General features: G+C 47.4%; 1 protein-coding gene and 1 long non-coding RNA gene across 3 annotated transcripts; one reads left to right on the top strand and one right to left on the bottom strand.

Moving 5' to 3' along the window:
- The first annotated feature begins 6 nt into the window (after nucleotides 1-6).
- Nucleotides 7-14321, top strand: LOC120370503. The gene is made up of 4 exons (XR_005583772.1): nucleotides 7-86; nucleotides 4019-4296; nucleotides 10281-10402; nucleotides 14006-14321. It is a non-coding gene; the product is annotated as an uncharacterized LOC120370503 (long non-coding RNA).
- Nucleotides 4284-17543, bottom strand: C8H1orf210 (chromosome 8 C1orf210 homolog). Of its 2 annotated transcripts, none has more exons than XM_039485323.1 (5): nucleotides 17469-17543; nucleotides 14043-14143; nucleotides 9274-9781; nucleotides 8487-8642; nucleotides 4284-5382 (listed from the first exon to the last, which is right to left on the bottom strand). In XM_039485323.1, the coding sequence occupies exons 2-5, from the start codon at nucleotides 14127-14129 to the stop codon at nucleotides 5051-5053; spliced, it is 1083 nt and encodes a 360-aa protein (XP_039341257.1). In that variant the 5' UTR covers nucleotides 14130-14143; nucleotides 17469-17543; the 3' UTR covers nucleotides 4284-5050. The 2 variants fall into 2 exon arrangements, with proteins under 2 accessions (XP_039341257.1, XP_039341258.1); XM_039485324.1 differs by having other exon boundaries at nucleotides 4284-5367.
- Nucleotides 17544-21139: the final 3596 nt, after the last annotated feature.

Below are 21139 nucleotides of genomic sequence, written 5' to 3'. Positions count from 1 at the left end.
GGGGATGGGGAGGACTGGGTGGCAGAGACTTGCTGGGCAGGGTTAGGGTTAGCAGCTGCACACCAAGGCCTAGCCTGTACTACAAGGTAAGGGTGCCAAGCTGCCTTGTGTTGGCCTAGCTATGAAGTGTCTTCTCTTCAATTTGGCTCCCAAGTGTCTCTCAGCGCCTAGGCATGGAGTCAGTCAATGCAGTGCCAGTGTAGACGCTGCTTTGCTTAGGTTGATGGTTGATGGCCTCAAGGAGCCATCCCACAATGCCCCACACTGACAATCCAATCAATACAAGCGCTCCTGGTGAGGACCTGCACCACCAATGCAAGGCACCAAGTGTGCATGCACACAAGAGACTTAATAGCTATGGGGACTGTGTGCTAACTTACGTTAGGTCTATATAATTTCGTAGTGTAGACATAACCTAATTAGAGCAGTCCTAAGAGCAGTCCTCATGCCTGTATCTTTCTCTTATTTTTTTTTCCTATTTGAACAGTGCCTTAGAGAGTAAGTGAGCTCCACTCTCTCCTGATTACAGTGATTAGAGTTGCAGTGTTTCCAACTCTTGTGAGCTACATGATCTTTGTCTAGGTTTCTGGCAGAGACGGGTAGGTGGACTGCATGGGACATGCAGGCCAAGAGACGATTGGGGTAGGAGGGTTATGGTAGAGGAATAGAGAATGCAGAACTGCGGTGGGGGTGATTGAGAAACAGGGAAGACTTCTGATAGTAAGGAGGTGGGGTCAGTGGTGATTGGTTCCGGGGGAGACTCACATAGTGCACCTACCTGCAGGGATATCTCATTCGTCCCCATTATGGTCCACCTCAGACAGTCAAAAGTTATGAGTCAGGTCCCAAAAAAATCATGTCACTTGTTTTAATTATTGAGGTCTTGTAGGGTTATCTTCACTGTGAGCTCAATTGTTGGGAAGTGGATGAAAGCTCATAAAAATGTTACAAGAACCCATAACTATTAATGTTATAGAAAGGGCATATATGAAAAGGAGACAGCCTGGTTTGGTATAAACAGAAAAGGATGACTGATATGACACAAGGATTATGGTGAGGTCAAGATTGTAAACAAGAGGCGATAGGAACCAGAAAATAATAGGCCTAATTTCTGACACACCCAATTCTGGTCCAGTGGAGGGTAGAACAATAAGGACCTATTTGACCCATTGCATCCCTCGCAGACTTCTAAAAAGAGACTTTGGGGAGAAAAAATATGGACTCCTGGGGGATTCCTTGGGGAATGGTCAACAAACTTCTGCTTTGTTCCATACACTGTCCTTTGATGATGAACTTTAAGGATCATTGGAGATGCCCAGACCTCAGCACACCAGTGAGGACATTTGGTCATCACAACTGAGCCAGCAAGGACCCTAGGCTGATACATGTGAAATCTTGCTTTGTCTTCCCTTTCCTTGTATGATCTTTCCAGGCCCTCACTATCTTCCTCTTATCCCTTTCTTCTCTCTGCATGCTTTTGACTTGACCCAATTCATGTGATTCTAGGAGCTGGAACCTTAAGGAAAACACCAAATATCATGAGTCATGATAAAATCAGGATAGTTGGCACCAGTGCTTTCCCAGCAGTTAAATTATGTTGGAACAAGCCAGGCTGGGAAAACAATTTTAAGAGTAGAAACACAGACTGATTTTGAATCCCAACCCTGTAATCAGGGGCGGCTCTAGGCACCAGCAAAACAAGCTGGTGCCTAGGGCGGCAAAATCTAGGAGGCGTTCCCTGTGGCCGGGGGGGGTGGCAGGCTGGGCCGGCGGACCTGCCGCAGTCATGCCTGCGGGAGGTCCACCGGAGCCCCGGGACGACTGGACCTGCCGCAGGCATGACTGCGGAGGGGGCGCTCGTCCCGCGGCTCGGCTGGACCTCCCGCAGGCATGACTGCAGCAGCTCAAGCGGAGCCGCCGGACCCGCGAGCCATCCGCAGCCGCGGGAGGTCCAGCCGAGCCACGCGGGACCAGCGGTCCCTCTGCAGTCATGCCCGCGGGAGGTCCGCTGCTTCCGGGGCGCCTCCCGCGCATGACTGCTTGGGGCGGCCAAAAAGCTAGAGCCGCCCCTGCCTGTAATCCTCTTTCTGACGGAATCATGCTAAGGCGAAATGACAGGTCAGAGATGAGGTCAGGATCACAGGTCCGTGGAAAGAGGGGATTCCAGCTGGGGATAGTTAGAAATCCCTAATGGTGTTCCTAAACCCCTAAAATTTGGCTAGTTTCTTGGTGCTATCCTTCCTGGAATCAGCTGATTTTTTCCCCCAAAGGATTTAAGATTTCAGAACCCTTTGTTTTAAGGAGTGGAGTATTAACCCCAGTGTTTTGTCCCCGTTCTAATTCTGGGACTTCCATCCTGTTCCATGAATCTGTTTGATTATTTAATATTTGCATATAGCACTCTACAGAGGAAACAGACATAAGGAGTTTACCAGGTGTGATACATGTGGAACAGCATAATCATAGAATCTCAGGGTTGGAAGGGACCTCAGGAGGTATCTAGTCCAACTCCCTGCTCAAAGCAGGACCAAACCCAACTAAATCATCCCAGCCAGGGCTTTGTCAAGCCTGACCTTAAAAACCTCTAAGGAAGGAGATTCCACCACCTCCCTAGGTAACCCATTCCAGTTCTTCACCACCCTACTAGTGAAAACGTTTTTCCTAATATCCAACTTAAACCTCCCCCTCTGCAACTTGAGACCATTACTCCTTGTTCTGTCATCTTCTACCACTGAGAACAGGCTAGATCCATCCTCTTTGGAACCCCCTTTCAGGTAGTTGAAAGCAGCTATCAAATCCCCCCTCATTCTTCTCTTCTGCAGACTAAACAATCCCAGTTCCCTCAGCCTCTCCTCATAAGTCATGTGCTCCAGCCCCCTAATCATTTTTGTTGCCCTCCGCTGGACTCTCTCCAATTTATCCACATCCTTCTTGTAGTGTGGGGCCCAAAACTGGACACAGTACTCCAAATGAGGCTTCACCAGTGCTGAATAGAGGGGAATGATCACATCCCTCGATCTGCTGGAAATGCCCCTACTTATACAACCCAAAATGCCATTAGCCTTCTTGGCAACAAGGGCACACTGTTGACTCATATTCAGCTTTTCATCCACTGTAATCCCCAGGTCTTTTTCTGCAGAACTGCTCCCAGCCTGTAGTGGTGCATGGGATTCTTCTTTCCTAAGTGCAGGACTCTGCACTTGCCCTTGTTGAACCTCATCATATTTCTTTTGGCCCAATCCTCTAATTTGTCTAGGTCACTCTGTATCCTATCCCTACCCTCCAGCGTATCAACCACTCCTCCCAGTTTAGTGTCATCTGCAAACTTGCTAAAGGTGCAGTCCACACCATCCTCCAGATCGTTAAAGAAGATATTGAACAAAACCGGCCCCAGCACCGACCCTTGGGGCACTCCACTTGATACTGGCTGCCAACTAGACATGGAACCATTGATCACTATCCGTTGAGCCCGACCATCTAGCCAGTTTTCTATCCACCTTACCGTCCATTCATCCAGCCCATACTTCTTTAACTTGCTGGCAAGAATACTGTGGGAGACTGTATCAAAAGCTTTGCTAAAGTCCAGAAATAGCACATCCACTGCTTTCCCCTCATCCACAGAGCTGGTTATCTCATCATAGAAGGCAATTAGGTTAGTCAGGCATGACTTGCCCTTGGTGAATCCATGCTGACTGTTCCTGATCACTTTCCCCTCCTTTAATAACACTGGCAGGGAAGGAGGGGGTTTGCACAAAATAAAGAGAGAAAGATGCTTGTCTTTGCCCTGCACACAAAGTTTAAAAAAAATTGTATTTTATTAGGTTGACATATGCTTGTGCAGTTTCTACTAGACCCAGGATTCTCCTTTGCCTCCTGTTCTCTTAAAGAGATGGCTGGATTTCACCCTTGGATGAAGCATCCCCATAGATGCAGCCTGTAAAGCTGGGACCCTTCAGGATAATGACAGGCACAATGATAACATCACTGTGTGTTAGAGATTTCATTAATCTTGTTTCAGGACTCAGCAGCCAGCTCACAGCAAGTGCTGGGCCTTGTAACCAGGAGGGCAGCCAATCAAAAGGAATAAACCCAAAGTTCAGCTCTGAAGTAGAAGGAGCCATGAGAGTGAGACAGGCTGTGCAGCCACATACATTCAGGTTAAACAACAGAGCCCGTTTGGCACCACAACCAGACAGCTTCCCAGATGCTCCTCTTATAACTGTCCCTGGCTTTTCCCCTCCTATGGCTTCTGAGCTCTCATATGAGCTAGGATCGGAAAGCAGGCTTGATACACAGGTTAGTGGCTTTGTTGTGTTGATGTGCAGTACCTCCCTCTCCAGGGCAGAGTCACTGGAGGCTGCAGAGAGTCAGGGTTTCATGGGGGATGTTTTAGTCTTTGTCTTCTCTGTGCAATGTCACCAGGCTCTCAGATTCAGGAGTGTCTGTCCTGGAGTGTGTCCATCTCAGTGCTGGTCTTCTGGAACTCTGGCTCAGCCTAGGGTGCGTGAGGCTGGTGCTGAGGGTGGGGGTCTCTCCCTGGCATCATGCTAGGAGCAAAGGCTGCACCAGGCTGGCTTTCACTGTGCTTTATGGCATTTCAAATACTAATGCAAAGAGCAGTTTGTTTTCAGTGCCAAGGCAGACCTCCCTGCACTGTGGGCTGTATTGTTCCCTAGTGTAACACCACTGAAGTTGGTGCTGTTACACCAGGGATAAAATTGGACCCTAGTAGCTTCCCAGGAAGCTCTGCTTCCATTATCCCCTCTCCCATGCTGACCCCTTCCTCATCACACTCTTCTCTCATGTCACTTCTCAGCTTCTTCTTTTTTCATGTTGGTCCCACCCCCTAAGTTAAACAGTGGAAGCTAAAACAAGAATAGTGACAACTCGATGGAGAAGGAAGGCTCGGAGTGGAAGTGGGGGTCCTGGGCTGCCGAGAGCTGAAAGGACAGGACAGGAGTTGAAAGCCCTGGCCCCAGAAGGTGAAGAAGGATGGCTGGGAGGGGAGCCTGGGTGAAGTCCCAGCCTCAGAGGGAGAATGTGGCTCCAATTAGTCTTCCTCCTGCAGCCGTTCACTTGGCTGGATGTAGTTATCTTCAATGAAGCCATCATCATCCTCCAGTTGCAGCCCAGCAGCACTAGGCATGGATTGATTCTCCCCCCAGGCAACCCCACTCTCAGCATGGCTGCCTCCCATCGAGCTGGTGTCAGGCAGTGGCCGGTGGCGGTAGCTGGCAAAGTTCTTATGGAATAGTTTGCACTTTGCAGCCAGTGCAATCAGGATGGAGATGCCAATAGCTGATACAAGGAAGCCCACCAAGTATGGCCAGCTGTTCCCTCCCTTCCCTGCAGGCGACGTGGTGGTTGCTGCAGTGGTGGTTGCTGCAGAGGAAAGAGAGACTGAGTAGGTCAGGGAATCCCCATGTCTCATCAGTATCTTCCTGATGGGTGAGGGATTGCCAGGGCCTACTACCACAGACACAGGGTGAATACTTGGGCTGGTGCTCCATGAGCCACAATGGTGCCTATCAGAATGGTAGCATTTTACACCCACTTCACATTCTCTTTGCATGAGTGCAAATGATTGCATGGTGAATTAGGCCCAGTGTGTTCAGACTTGTGATTCTGAAGTTGCCTGTGCTTTTTAAATGTTCAGCCTAACAGAAAACACCATTAAAGCATGTACAGCTTTGTATGAAAGGAAATTGAGGGTTTGATTATTAAAAGGGAACAAGGGAGTTTATATATTAGTGAATTTGGAAGAGTTACTAATAGTTGAAACCCTCAATCACTTTTTCTGACATAATTTGGGTTGGTGACACACAATCTCATGACTGGGAGACAATTTACCAAGGCTTTGTCTAGGTTAGGATTTAAAGGTATGTTAGATCATGTTATTTGGCTCCATCTAATTAAAACCTTATAAAACTTAAGTCAAGACAAAGCAAATTGTTCTTTAGCAGGTGCAAGCTGCGCAAGTTAAGGTCTCAGCGGAGCAAGTGTTACAGTTTGCTTTGTCTTTAACTTTGAAGGTTTTAATTAGATGGATCCAGCTAATCTAACACATCTTTAAATCCTAATTTTGGCTGTGTCTTCACTGTTAAAAATAATAAATAAGTGAGGTCAATCACAGGTGAGGGTATAGCTTAGCTGCCTTGTGGTAAATACTACAGTGCCTTGTCTCCACTAGGATTTTAACGTTGGATGATTAATGTGCCTTAGTTAACACTTGTGGGGGTTTTTTTGGGCAGTGAAGATAAAGCCTAACAAAATTGGGAAAGAGGGACGGGGATGGATGACTCGATTACCTGTTCTGTTCATTCCCTCTGGGACACCTGGCACTGGCCACTGTCAGAAGACAGGATACTAGGCTAGATGGACTTTTGGTCTGACCCAGTAGGGCTGTTCTTATAACTTGAATGTAAAGCGCCAGGATTTGTGTAAATGGAATAATCCTGAGAAAAACAAAAGGGTGGCTCTCCACTCTGTTGAATGGAATATTGGAATTTGCAAATGTTTTGTCTAGGAAACGGTGTGATGAGGAAGCAGTAATGTTATGTTTCATTTCATTAAATACTGAGAAGCTGTTAAATGGCAGCTGTTCATTGGAATGAGTGGTGTAAACTGCCACAGTTTTGCTAATGTAAATGGTTTCTCTCAAGTACTAACACTGGGTAGGTTCTGACCTTTCCTGAAGAATTTTCTTTAAAACCCTAGAAGAGGATAATCTGCAGCTCAGCATAAGGTCTTGGGGGAGGGATAGTTATCCTGCTCAGATGGCAAGAGATCATTCAGATTTCATAAGTCTCCCACTAACTAACCTCTGGGCTCCTGTATTGTATTGGTGCCTGTCATGTAGTATCTGAGTCTCTAATAACTTTGATGAGGTTAGTAACCTTTTTTTGTTGTGTAAAATTATCTTGTGCTTTATCTGACAACAAAGTGTTTCTCAAATGTGGCCACTGGGGGCTTTTCCTGTGGCCACAACAGCCTCCTGTGCAGTGATGGGGAGGGGAGTGGGGAGGCACAAAACAGCAGCCCCTCTCCCTCCCTGTTGCTCCTTGATGCCCTGCCCTGCACCACCTCTGGAGACAGGTGGGGCACAACACTGCAGGAGCAAGGTGAGTTCTCGACCCAGCATGGGTGGAGGGGCAGTGGGGCTTGCATGGTTGGGCAGCAGGCTCCACTGACAGGACTTTGGGAGCCTGGCTGCAGGGCTTCGGGAGCTGACCCCTGGCTCCAGCCATGCACTCTGGCCTCCGGCCACATGGGAGTAGGCACCAACTTCTGGCTGTGCGGCAGCGGGGCTCACCCCCCCCCCATCACCCTGGGCCCCGGCTGCCTTCCCCTCCAATCCCCCCCATCCATGCTTTAATTTGTCCTGGTGCTTGCTGAGAAGAGTGATATGAACAGACATGTAAGTATCACTTTTCACAGCATACTTAGCAGCTAGCTGGGAGGCTGTGATAAGTGATATTAAACATACAAATATCACTTTTCACGGCATTATTTTTAATGATTGAGTCTGCAATAAAAAACCCTACATAAATAAATTACAATGATTTGGACATGTATATGTGAATATTTCATTTGTTTTTCCTAAAATACTTAATTAACTTTAGGGAAAAGTGTCATTGTGGGGGAGGGATAGCTCAGTGGTTTGAGCATTGGCCTGCTAAACCCAGGGTTGTGAGTTCAATCCTTGAGGGGGCCACTTAGGGATCTGAGGCAAAAATTGGTCCTGCTAGTGAAGGCAGGGGGCTGGACTCAATGACCTTTCAAGGTCCCTTCCACTTCTAGGAGATTGGTATATCTCCAATTACCACCTTAGTTGGTGGCTGCACTCTGAGGCCACCAAAAATTTTGTTGTGAAAACCCCTGCTCTAAGGGTAGGTCTACACTGCAATTAGACACTCTTGGGTGGCCTATGCCAGCTGACTTGGGGTCAGGCCAAGGAGCTGTTTAATTGTAAAGCAAATGTTCCAGCTCAGGCTGCAGCCTAAGTTCTGGGACCATTCCCCATTGCAGGGTCCTAGAGCCCAGCCTCCAGCCCAAGCCCAACATGTACACCAGAACTGAACAGCCCGTAGTGAGAGCCAGTTGGCACAGGCCAGCTGTGGGTTTTTAATTACAGTGCAGACATACCCTATGTGACTGTTACATCCCTTGTCCCCAGCCAGGACACCACACACTCACTTTGACAAGGTCCAGAGCAGAACTCAGGCAGTCTCTCCAGCTATTGATGCTGCCAAATGCATGTAGCTGCCAGGAATGTTAGTTACATTGCAGAGCAATCCAAACCTAGCAGAACTGAGTGAACCAAAATCTTATGATGAGTTAGGTAGGAGGCAGAGCAGGAATTCAGACCTCACATACTGGATCAGTGGGGTATATACTTTGGGAATATGCCACTGGTAGGAAAACTGATTAAATAGGGAGTTAGAGCATTCACATAGGACCAGAGTTCCTGTAGCTGCACAACTTACTGTCATTTCTCTGCACTGTGGCCAGCAGTTTTCTTCTGAGTGAAGGCTGAGCCTGAGGAAACCACTGTTTTCTCCTGCAGCCCAGATCCTGAAAGTTCAGGGTCTTGACCTCCTGGCCCTGGAGTTCTGGTGGAGAGGCACAGAGTACTTGCACACCTAGGAGACACAACCTGACTCAGTTGCAGGGGACGGGGGCTCCACTTTCCCACCCATCCCCATTTTGGAGAGAGGTCTTCTTTATTATATAAAGAGCACAAGAGATTGCAGCTGCTAATGCCCACCCACTTAATCTGTTCTCAGCTTCTAGTGAAACCTAATAGAAGAAACAAGAAAAGAAATGATTAAATATGGAGCCATCAGCAACAAGCAAAATTAGTGGGAGGAGTTGCTGTGAATGTGAGCTGCCTGTTACCTGTAAAGTACCAAATATATTTAGGCTTGGTCTCCACTACAGATAGGGTTGCCAACTTTCTACTCACACAAACCTGAACACCCCTGTCTCACCCCTCCTCTGAGGTCCCACCCCCAGCTCACTCCATCCCCTCCTCCCTCTGTTCACCGGGCTGGCTCAGGGTGATTTTTCAGTTGATTAAAAAAGATTAGAGAAACCCTAGAAAATAGTCTGCTGGAAATAAGCCTGCATTAATCAGAAGAGATGGATTAAAATGGACCAAATAGGGTTTCTACAGCTATTACTCCTGTAATTCTTCCCTGAAGCCTTGAGGGCATTTACACTTCAGTCCCCCCTCTTTACCTATGGTAGCCCTGCCCTCAGTCCTTCCCTCACCTTGTCTTTGTTGTAGCCATTGCTGGAAAGGATACATGGAACAATTACAGACCCAGGGGTTCCCCTGAAGCAGGATCTGATGGGTTCTTTCCATCAGCTGCAGGACTAGTACATCCACAGAGAGCAGATCATTGTTCTGCAGATTCAGATGGACAAGGGCTCCGAAGGCAAGGAACGCAGGCAGCTGCAGAATCTGAAGCTTATTGTTTTTCAGGAGCAGCGTGTGCATGTTTCTCAAGCCCTGGAAAGCTTCTGGGTGAAGGTGGGAGATGTTACAGCTGCTCAGGTCCAGCAGATGAAGTGCCCAGAGGTTAGAGAAGACTGCTGGATGGAGCATGGGAATGATGTTGTTGGAGAGGTTTAGGGCACGCAGCGAAGGGAAGTGTATCAAGAAAGTCCCACTTCTGGGCATTGCCAAGGAGTTGAAGGAAAGGTCCAAGCTGGTAATGTTTCCAGGAAGGGAATCTGGAGTGTGTAGAAGACTCTTTCCACTGCAGTCAGCCCATCCCTGAGAAAATATTGTCATCTATATGAGGGGGTTCTGCATCCCTGGTAGGATTCTCCAGTGAAACTCAAAAAATTCAAACATAATTCATTACTTTAATTGTTTGTTGCAGAGTTTTACAGAAAAACAGATAATTTTAGGAACATAGGAGCTACCAGAGCAGATCACACCAATGGTCCTTTTAGTCCAATATCCAGTCTCTGACACAGGCCAGTACAATTAGATAAAGACCAGCATAGATTGGGTCGCTGTGGGTCTATAATCACAACACATTTTACAGAGTGAGATGAACATGAGAAGAAAGGGGTGGTGGAGGAAGAAGCCCAGATGCTGTAGATGGGGTAGGATGGGCAAAGTTGCTGAACATCCCCTCCAGTGGTATTTATCATTCTGGATCATTTCCAAACCTGTGACCATCTAGCACTGGAATGTGTATCCCCTCCTTCCTCCCCTTGGATTTTCAGACTCTGCCTCAGTTCAGTGTGTTCTTAATTCATTCAAGGGTCTCCAGCTTCCTGAGAAGTGGACTGCACTGCTTGATTGCTTGGACCATGTTTCTTACAGGGGCTGTTGCACTTCCAGTTCCCAGGTGAGAGCCCACCAGCAGACATCTGCCTGTGCAGAGTGAGTAAGCAAGCCAGAGTGGCTGATGTGTAGGAGTGCATCTATCTATCTATTTATGGAAGGGGTTTAAACCAATCTGGCTTAGAGGGGAGGTGAAAACAGATATATAAATATAACACAAATGGAAGAAAGGGGAAGGTGATGATAATGAATATAAAACAGAAGCTAGGAATGGTAGAAAATTGATAAGGGAAGCAAAGCAACACAAGGACAAAGCTATTTCCAGCAGAGTTAAGGACAAAAAGAAGAAGGTTTTTAAGTATATAAGGAACAAAAAAGAATCCTAACAAAGATACTGGTCCATTACTAGATAGACATGGTAGAATTATCAATAGTGATATAGAAAAGACGGAAGTGTTCAATAAATATTTCTGTTCTGTATTTAGGGAAAATCAGATGATGTAGTCCTCCAATGATAACTGTTTCCATTCCACTAGCATCTCAGGAGGATGTTAAACAGCAGCTATTAAAATTAGACATTTTAAATCAGCACCCCCAAATAACTTACATTCAAGACTTTTAAAAGAGCTGGCTGAGGTGCTTGCTGAACATCAATGTTGATTTTCAATAAGTCTTGGAACATTGGGGAAGTTCCAGAAGTCTGGAATAAAGCTAATATTGTGCCAATATTTATAAAGGGTAAGTGGGATGATCCAGGTAATTATAGGCCTGTCAATGTGACATTGATCCCAGGCAAGATAATGGAGTGGCTGATAGGGAACTTGATTAATTAAGAATTAAAGGAGGGTTATATCATTAATGCTAATCAACATGGGTTTATGGAAAATAGATCCTGTCAAATTAACTTGGTATCTTTTTTTATTAGATTACAAATTTGGTTGGTAAAGGTAATAGTGTTGATTTAATAGACTTTTTCTGTAAGGCATTTGACTTGGTAACATGATATTTGGATTAAAAAAATAGAACAATATAAAATTAACATGGCACAAACTAAATGGATTAAAAGCTGACTAACTGATATGTCTCAAAATATAATTGTAAAGGAGGAATCATCGAGTAGATGTGTTTCTAGTGGGGTCCCGCAGGGATCAGTCCTTGGCCCTATACTATTTAACATTTTAATCAGTGACCCAGAAGCAAACATAAGATCACTGATAAAGTTTGCAGACGACATAAAAATTGAGGGAGTGGTAAATAACGAAGAGGACAGCACCATAGGCGCCGACTCCGTGGGTGCTCTGGGGCTGGAGCACCCACAGGGAAAAATTGGTGGGTGCTCTGCACCCACCGGCAGCCGAGCTCCCCGCCCCACCCCCCTGACCCAGCTCACGTCCGCCTCCACTCTGCCTCTGCCTCCTCCCCATAGCACGCCGCAGCCCCACTTCTCCCCTGAGCTCCCAGCACTTGCCGCTGCAAAGCACTGGGAGGAGGGGGAATGCGGCACGCTCAGGGAAGAGGCGGGGCCGGCGATTTGGGGAAGGAGTCTGATAGGGGCAGGGACGGGGTGGAGTTGGAGTGGGGACTTTGGGGAAGGGGTTGGAATGGGGCGTGGCACGGGGTGTCGGGGGGGGATCGAGCACCAACCACCAGGAAAAGTTGGAGCCTATGGACAGGACAGATTGCTTGGTAAACTGGATGCAAGCAAACAATATGTATTTTAACATGGCTAAATGTAAATGTTTAGGAACACAGAATGTAGGCCATACTTACAAAATGAGTAGAACCCTGTGTGGATACAAAATTTTTATCCGCATCCAATCTGCAAACATGTCCTGTGGATATCCGCAGATTTGCAGGGCTCTAAAGATTGGGGTCTCTATCCTGGGAAACTGATGTGGAAAAAGATTTGGGTATCATGGATAATCAGCTGAATATGAGCTCCCAGTGTGACACTGTGGTAAAAAAGGCTGATGTGATCCTTAGAAGCATAAATCTTGAGCAGAAGTAGAGGTTATTTTACTTCTGTATTTGGCATTAGTATGACCACTGCTGGAATACTGTGTCTAGTTTTGGTGTCCACAATTCAAAAAGGATGTTGATAAATTTGAAAGGGGTTCAGAGAAGAGCCACAAGAATGATTAAAGGATTAGAAAACATGTTTTATTGTGACAGACTCCAGGAGCTCCATCTATTAACCTTTCTGTTAAGTTAAAGGGGTGACTTCAGTACCTACATGGGGAAAAAATACTTGATAATGGGCTCTTTAAGCTAGCAGAGAAAATCATAACAGGATCCAATGGCTGGAAGTTGAAGCTACACAAATTTAGACTGGAAATAAGGCAATTTTTAACGGTGAAAGTAATCAAACATTGGAACAGTTTACTGAGGGTCATGGTGGATTCTCCATCATTGCGATTTTTAAACAAGATTGGATGATTTTCTTAAAGATCTGCCCTAGGAATTATTATGGGACTGTTCTCTGGTCTGTGCTATACAGGAGGTCAGACTAGATGATCACAATGGTCCCTTCTGGCCTTGGAATCTATGAATGGCCATTTCATTCTAAGAAATGCTCTAATCTCACTGTAAAGCAGGGGTCCCAAACTCCCGGCCCATGGGCCACCTGCGGCCTGAGAACCTCCTCAGTGTGGCCCGTGGGGCTCCAGCAGTTTTGGAGCTGGGTCTCTCCCTTGGCCCCACCTGCCGCCCACGGGCCCTCCCCGGGCGATTTAAAATGGCCTGGGGCCCCACCCACCGCCAGCAGCACAATGGAGCTGAGCAGCTTCCTACTTGCTCACTCCACATGGCTGCCGGCCCCTCCCTGCGGCCCTGGGGTGGGGCAGGGCTGTGCCTCCGCGCGCTGCCCGAGCGCCCCTGTGGCCAATGGGAAGCTGCAGGGGCGATGCCTTGGGGCAGCAGTACACGGAGGCCCCCTGGCCCACCCCACCTTGGAGGCCCAGCTAAGCGCAGCACCCCCCAGCCCCCTCCCTCCCAGAGCCTGCATCCTCCCCTTGCACACAGAGCCTCCTGCCCCCAAACGCCTTCCCAGAGCCTGCATTCCCTCCTCCTTCCCACACACCCCCTCCTGCCCCAAACTTTCTCCCAGAGCCTGCACCTCCTTCCCACACACACACCCATCCCCCAAACTCCCTCCCAGAGCCTGCACCCCTCCCCCACCTCCCTCTCAGAGTCTGAAACCCCACCCCCTGCACCATCCCAGAGCCTGCACCAAGCACCCAGACCCCCTCCCAAACTCCATCCCAGAGCCTGCACTCTGCACCCCAATCCCCTACCCCAGGTCTCCTCCCCCACCCAAACTCACTCCGAGCCTTAGGCAGGTGGGGGTGGAGTTTGGGGGGGAAGCAGGTTCTGGGCGGCATGAGTGACATTATTGGCCCACTGGAAGGATCTGAGGACTGGCACTGGCCCCAAGGTAAATTGAGTTTGAGACCCCTGCTGTAAAAACTCCAAATGATGGAGAATCCACCACATCTCTTGGTAGCCCTCCTTCCCTACATGTATCACTTCACACATTTCTGTATGGAACTGCCTCTTGCTGCACGCAGAACCTACTCTAATCTCTCCTGGTCCCTTTGAAGTTTGGGTCAGCTTTCTATGGGATTTTTTCATTGTCTTGCATTCAGTTGATGGGGCTGGACAGGACCTCCTGGGTCACTGAGCCCCTTTCCTGGTTGATTTTAGACTACCCTGAGCCCTGTGAAGAGTCCTCCATACCCACCTTACTGTCAATGCTGCAAGGATGTCCCGCTGCCGCAGGCCAGACATAGAGGAGGCTGCAGACACAAAGGTACCAGGCACATTCCATTTGGCTTCAGGAAACTGCACAACAGAAAAATGAGTCACAGGGAGGTTGTGGGGGACAGAAGTCTCCAGGCCCTGCCCCACTGAAATGATGGTGTGACATAGCCAGTGCTGGGAAGAGACCAGACTATTTCCTCCCCGGATCCTGTCCCATGGCAGGGACCAGTGTCCATTGACTCCAGGCACTTCTGGTACATCTGCCTTTTTTTTTTTTTAATCCAAATAAAACATAACGTTGACAACTACAAACTACTACAGCCACTTAATAAAGCTCATGAGAGAGAGCTTGGTCCAGCAGGCTGAGCACAAGGGCAGAAGGCAGGGATGCCTGAGTTCTAATCCTGGCTCTGGGGTGGACTTGTTGTGCAGTCTTGAGCCGCTCAATCTCTCTGCCTCAATCTCTCCATCTGTAAAATGGAGATAAAACCCACTCATAAAAATGGCCATACTGGGTCAGACCAAAGGTCCATCCAACCCAGTATCCTGTCTACTGACCGTGACCAATGAAGGGTGTCCCAGAGGGAGTGAACCTAACAGGTAATGATCAAGTGATCTCTCTCCTGCTATCCATCACAGCTCTCTGCCTCTTATAGCTGTTGTGAGGATTAGCCAATGTCTGTACAATGCTTTGTAAACCTAAAGTACTCCATGAAAAAAATGGAAGCAGTGGAGATCATCGCATTGGACATCATCTATCAGAGCTGACAATCTCTGAACCTCAATGGCTTTTCTCACTGCTGCTTGCTCTCAAAAGTTCTTTCTGCAATGACCTGATCTGTTGGAGTGCAGGTCAGCTGCTCTTGGTCTGGGTTACTGCCGGCTGTGCCAGCAGTGTTCTGCCTGTCCCAAGAACCGGAGAGCCCAGGGTCGTGGGGGAACCTGTTTGTCATTCTGCTCAGAGCATTGCTTTTATTGAAGCTTCTTGGCACACAGGATTTTGTAACTATTTCAGGGTTAAATCTCTTTGGCTCACAAAGCTCATGGGATATAGGCAGTAAGATTTTTGTCCTTCTGTCCATGAGTGGGTGTCTGAACTCATGATCCTAAGAAAGCATTGAGAAGTGGATTGTGAGATCCAAATGATGCTAAGTACTAACCTCTTGCATCTGGAAGGACTGTGCATGAACTAGAGGTGGCCAGGGCATATGTGGAAGGGCAGTTGATGAAGCAGGATATATCCAGGAGGGTTAGAAAGACGGCGAGCATTGGGAGATGCCCAGGGAGAGGAGTAAAAGGGCAGGGGGCAGTGCTGGGGTGGGAGATGGAGGAGGTAGTGCTGAGGGGAGAAGTGCCAGGGGGTGAGTAGAAAGGAAGGGGTAGATGGGCAGTGGACAGCACTAAAGGGGTGGGACAGGAGGGCCGGGGGCAGTGCAGAGAGGGAGGACCAGGGGAAGGGGTCAGTGCTAAGGAGGAGGGCCAGGGAGCAGCAAATGGGGGTCAGTGCTGAGGAGGGTGGGTCAGGAGGACAGCACTGAGGGAGGTGAGGCAGAGGAAGGAGTCATTGCGAAGAGGGATGGTATGTTCAGGGGGCAGCACAGAGGAAGAAGGGTCAGTGCTGAGGGGATGGTCAGGGGGCAGCACAAAGGGGGAGGGTCAGGGAAAGGTGTCAGTGCTGGGGGGAGGGGCAGTGGAACAGGGCAGCTCTGACGGGGGAGAGTCAGAGGAAGGAGTCAGTGCTGAGCGGGGAGGGTCAGGGAGCAGCGCAGAGGGTACGGGGCAGTTCTGGGGGTGGGGCAGGAGGGTAGCACTGAGGAGGTGGTGGAGGGGGCAGTGCAGAGGAGGGATGGGCAGGGGGCAGCACAGAGGGGAGGAGGGTAGCACTGAGGGGAGTAGGGCAGGGGCTGCAAAGGGGGCAGTGCTGAGGAGGGTGGGGCAGGTGGGCAGGGGTCAGTGTTGAGGGGGAGGAGTCAGTGCTGATGGGGCAGCACAGGGGAGGGACAGTGCTGAGTGGGGTGGGAAGGGGTCAGTGCTGGGGGAGGCAGGAGGGCAGTGCTGAGGGGTGGGTCAGGGGAACAGGGCAGCACCAAGCAGGAAGAGTCAGAGGAAGGAGTCAGTGCTGAGGGGGGGGGGGGTTAGGGAGCAGCATAGAGGGAGGGGCTGTGTGGGGGGTGTGGCAGGAGGTCAGGGGCCAGTGCAGAAGGGGAGGGTCAGTGCTGAGGATGAAGGGACAGGAGGCACCAAACCAGTCAGTGCTGAGGAGGGTGGGGCAAGAGGGCAGGGGTCAGTGCTGATGGGGGCAGCACATGGGGAGGGACAGTGCTGGGCGGGTGGGGCAGGGAAATAGGGCAGCGCTGAGGGGGAGAGTAAGGGGGCAGCAATGTTGCTAAGTTCCAGGGTTCCCTGCAGGGTCAGGGTCTGTGGGGCTCAAGCTTTAGTCCAGGGGTCTCAAACTGAAATGACCATGAGGGCCAGTACATTGGCCTGAGGGCTGTATTACTGACACCTCCCCCCCTCAGCCCTGCCCCCCCTCCACTCCTGCCCCGCCTCTTCCCACTCCTTCCCTGCCCCTATTCCAACCCCTTCCCCGTGGGGCTAGACTTGGGTAGAACTGATGTTGGGACTGGGTAGTTGTGGGGCCAGAACGACTTGGGGGGGCGCAGATGTGGGATGAGAGCTCCTGCTGCAGGGGCCAAAATCCCCTGAATAAGTTTGGCAGCATTGGCCACATTAATTCTCACACATACTGTGGGTGAGCAGGGGGAGTTCTACAGTCGAATGACAGATATGAACACAATACAAATGGTATTTGTTCTTAAGTTTCAGAATTTTGGGGTCCAAGCCCTTGTTTTTTGAGCCTCTGGTGAGGAAGAGCTAAGGCACGAGGTGCCCTGCTGGGGTGTGTGTATAGAAAAGAAGGGGGTGAGAAGAGTCTTGAATCCAGGATCTAGGGGACAGGCCTAGCTTACATTGAATGCTGGAGGAGGCTTCCCCTGGCAAGCTGGTTACAGAGCAAGGTTTGCAGATGTGGACTCTAAAATTGTGCCAGCCTGTGCAGACCATGGTGCTGTGGTTGCAGGCTGCATTTGCACCAGCAGAGCAGGTGGTCACACTCCCCAGTGTAGTTTGCACCCACAGCTGAGAGCCTCAGCACAAGCAGAAGTGTAGAGGCTGCTTTGTCACTGTGCTGGAAAACAGACCTCAAGCACAGGCCACTGTCACCTTTACTCCTAGAACAGATGCCTGCCACTTCCCCAGCAGAGAGAGCCCACAGAAACTATCAGCACTGGGGATCTGACCAGGAAACCAGAAATGAGCTTTGTCCTTCCTCCTTCTCCTCCTCCCCCTGCCTGACACCCCCACTCACCCCAAATGTTCCCTGCTAAGGGGAAGGCCAGGCAGTTACCTTAGGAGCTGAGCCTGGCCGCCTGCTGCCTCTTGCTTTCTCCGTGGGTCTGTGTATTGTGGGAGTGGAAGGTGGAGTCTCAGAAAATGGAGAGTGAATGTGAAAAGGTGAAAGGTAAATGGAGCTGGTTTAAAGATTAACTGTAATCAGCCTCTCCCCTGCCTTCTTGGCACTTAAAATCTGCACGTTGCCTGGCACGTGGCAGAGGAGCCCAGTCTAGGGCAGGTAACAGGGAGATAGGGCTGCAAAATGAATTCATGCTGGCTGCTGAGGACTCTGAATGCACTTTTCATCTTTAGATCTCAAAGTGCTTTACAAAGAAGGTAAATATCAATTGTCCTGTATCTTGTGCATCCCTGGGGGCTGGGTGAAACCTTGCAGAAGGTGGTGGGTGTAACAGCTGTCTTTTATTCAGGATAAATGTAAACACCAATTATAGATTAGATAGCTAAAACAATGGAAGTCATTGCCCAAAACACAGCCCACATGCAAGGTCAGTCAGGAATTTGAGCTATGCAGTGGGAGGGGTTTCACTGGGGGTTGAATACAAATGCAGGGAGCTTGGTGTATTGTTTGACTGACACGCACACATTCAGCAAAACACTGCAGAAGTAGATGGAGAAGGTGTGTGTGTCAGAAACAGTACAGAAGTAGACAAAGAAGGCAGCAAAGAAGGCCCAGAAACAACCAGGGAGAAGCATTTATAACATGACCCTGAGGAAAGCTGAGAGAGCTTTTGGGCACTATGCTGACTAGAAAGAGGCTTGGAATGATGAGCAAAGCAATTGCCTCCTGCTGTTTGATTTCTGCTGTATTTAGAGAAACAGGACTTCATATATTCCGTGTAAATAAACAAGATCAAAGAAGTACCCGAGTCCTTCTAATGGATATAACCCACAAGGTCATGAATATTGGCTAACTGCTCAGGACAAAAGGAGAAACAATAGAACTGTGTGTGTATAATTTTGATAATGTGCACTTCGTGTGATAGTGCTGTAACTATACAATTGTGCATCTGTGTGTGTGTGTGTGTGTGCTTTGAAAAGTGTATGCTGTGTGGACCTGCTTGAGAGAATGGGATTGTGAGGACCACTGTTGATTAATAGTCATTTGTTAATAATAACCAAGTAATTGACAACCAATAATATAATTTTACTGTGATTATATATTTAATGAGAGGGATTCTCCCCTGCCCGGTTTAGTTTAGTTTGGTTTAGTTTAATAACAACAAACCTCGAGTAAGCCAGCTTTGATTTGATTATTGATCAACAGTTAGTAGAAGCAGCACTTACACAGACGGGCACGCAGCTCCCACAGTTAGTTGATCTGCAGCCAGCCTTTCAATGATATTACTTCCTATGTCTTAGGGTAATTATACCCTTTGTTGCCCTTATTTATTATTTTAATTTTTCTCTGTTTCCTCCCCTTTTGCACATATGTCTTATTTTAGGTTATTTCCTAACACATTTTGTGGAAAATGTTGCTAAAACACGTATAACAGCAGTTTTCACACCTTGCAGTTAAGATTACCAACATCTCTATAATAGCACTTTTTAAAAAAAGATGCTGAAGGTTACTGTTAGTTTAAAGAGTGGAATTTTACCAATCTTTGTATTAACTACAGAGCATCATGGGAGTCTTGCTCCCAGCAACACTTACTATCTTTCTAAGCCTATCCTAAGCATCAACAGTGCCAGATAGCCAAAAATGGGGCATGAGGGGTGTTTTTATTATGGGAGCATGCGTTTCTCTATGAGAAAGTGGTGTGTGATTATGGCATGGTGTCTCTTGGGAGGAACAGGTGAGCGCCTGGTTGATGCAACTGACACACACACAAGCGTGTAGCTGGTTTGGAAAGTCACAGCTTCCTTGCATTCACACTGGATTCAGCAGTGATTTGTTTTTCCACGCAGGCCCTGGGGTTCAGCCAGGGATTAGACACATCAGCAGCAAGGAAACCCAAGAGAAGGGCTGGCATGCAAGAGAGGTATGTTTCCAGGTATGATAAACTGACACAATTCCATGAAATCTTGTTATTGCTCAGAAGGGGGAGACTGAAGAATGGGTCAGAAGTAGTGCTGTCAAGCGATTAAAAAATTAATTGTGATTAACTGGGTGATTAAACAATAATGGAATACAATTTATTTAAATATTTTTGGATGTTTTCTACATTTTTCAAATATATTGATTTCAATTACAACACAGAATACAAAGTGTACAGTGCTCACTTTATATTTTTACAAATATTTGCATTGTAAAAAACAAAATAAATAGTATTTTTCAATTCACCTAATACAAGTACTGTAGTGTAATCTCTTTATCATGAAAGTTGAATTTACAAATGTAGAATTATGTTAAAAAAAAAAACAACAAAAAACCAACAACCTGCATTCAAAACCAAAACAATGTAAAACTTTAGAGCCTACACGTCCACTCAGACCTACTTCTTGTTTAGCCAATCACTCAGACAAACAAGTTTGTTTACATTTGCAGGAGATAAGGCTGCCTGCTTCTTGTTTACAATGTCACCTGAAAGTGAGAACAGGCATTCGCATGGCACTGTTGTAGCCGGTGTCGCAATTTATTTACGTGCCAGATGTGCTAAAGATTCATTGATTCCCTTCATGCTTCAACCATCATTCCAGAGGACATGTGGTCATGCTGATGACGGGTTCTGCTCAATAACGATCCAAAGCAGAGCAGACCGATGCGTGTTCCTTTTCATCATCTGAGTCAGATGCCTCCAGCAGACAGTTGATTTTCTTTTGGTGCTTTGGGTTCTGTAGTTTCCACATCTGACACACCTTGTCCCTCTCAGATTTTGGAAGGCACTTCAGATTCTTAAACCTTGGGTAGAGTGCTGTAGCTATCTTTAGAAATCTCACACTGGTACCTTCTTTGCATTTTGTCAAATCTGCAGTGAAAGTGTTCTTAAAATGAACAACATGTGCTGAGTCATCATCTGGGACTGCTATAACATGAAATATAGGGCAGAATGCAGGTAAAATAGAGCTAGAGACATACAATTCTCCCCCAAAGAGTTCAGTCTCAAATTTAATTAATGCAGTATTTTTTTAACGAGCGTCATCAGCATGGAAGCATGTCCTCTGGAATGGTGATGGAAGCATGAAGGGGCATACTAATGTTTAACATATCTGGCATGTAAATACCTTGCAATGCAGGCTACAAAAGTGCCATGCAAATGCCTGTTCTCACTTTCTGGTGACATTGTAAATAAGAAGAGGGCAGCATTATCTCCTATAAATGTAAACTAACTTGTTTGTCTTAGCGATTGGCTGAACAAGAAGTAGGACTGAGTGTACTTGTAGGCTCTAAAGTCTTACATTGTTTTGTTTTTTGAATGAAGTTAATTTAAAAAAATACTACATTTGTAAGTTGTACATTCATGATAAAGAGATTGCACTAAACTACTTGTATGAGGTGAATTGAAAAATACTATTTCTTTGGTTATCATTTTTACAGTGCAAATATTTGTAATAAAAATAATATAAAGTGAGCACTGTACACTTTGTAGTCTGTGTTGTAATTGAAATCAATATATTTGAAAATGTAGAAAACATCCGAATATCTTTAATAAATTTCAATTGGTATTCTGTTGTTTAACAGTGTGATTAAAACTGCGAGTAATGGTGATTAATTTTTTGAGTTAA

Source organism: Mauremys reevesii, linkage group 8 (genome assembly GCF_016161935.1).
Source record: "Mauremys reevesii isolate NIE-2019 linkage group 8, ASM1616193v1, whole genome shotgun sequence".
Taxonomy (NCBI): Eukaryota; Metazoa; Chordata; order Testudines; family Geoemydidae; genus Mauremys; species Mauremys reevesii.
This window is presented reverse-complemented; position numbering and strand designations above follow the sequence as displayed.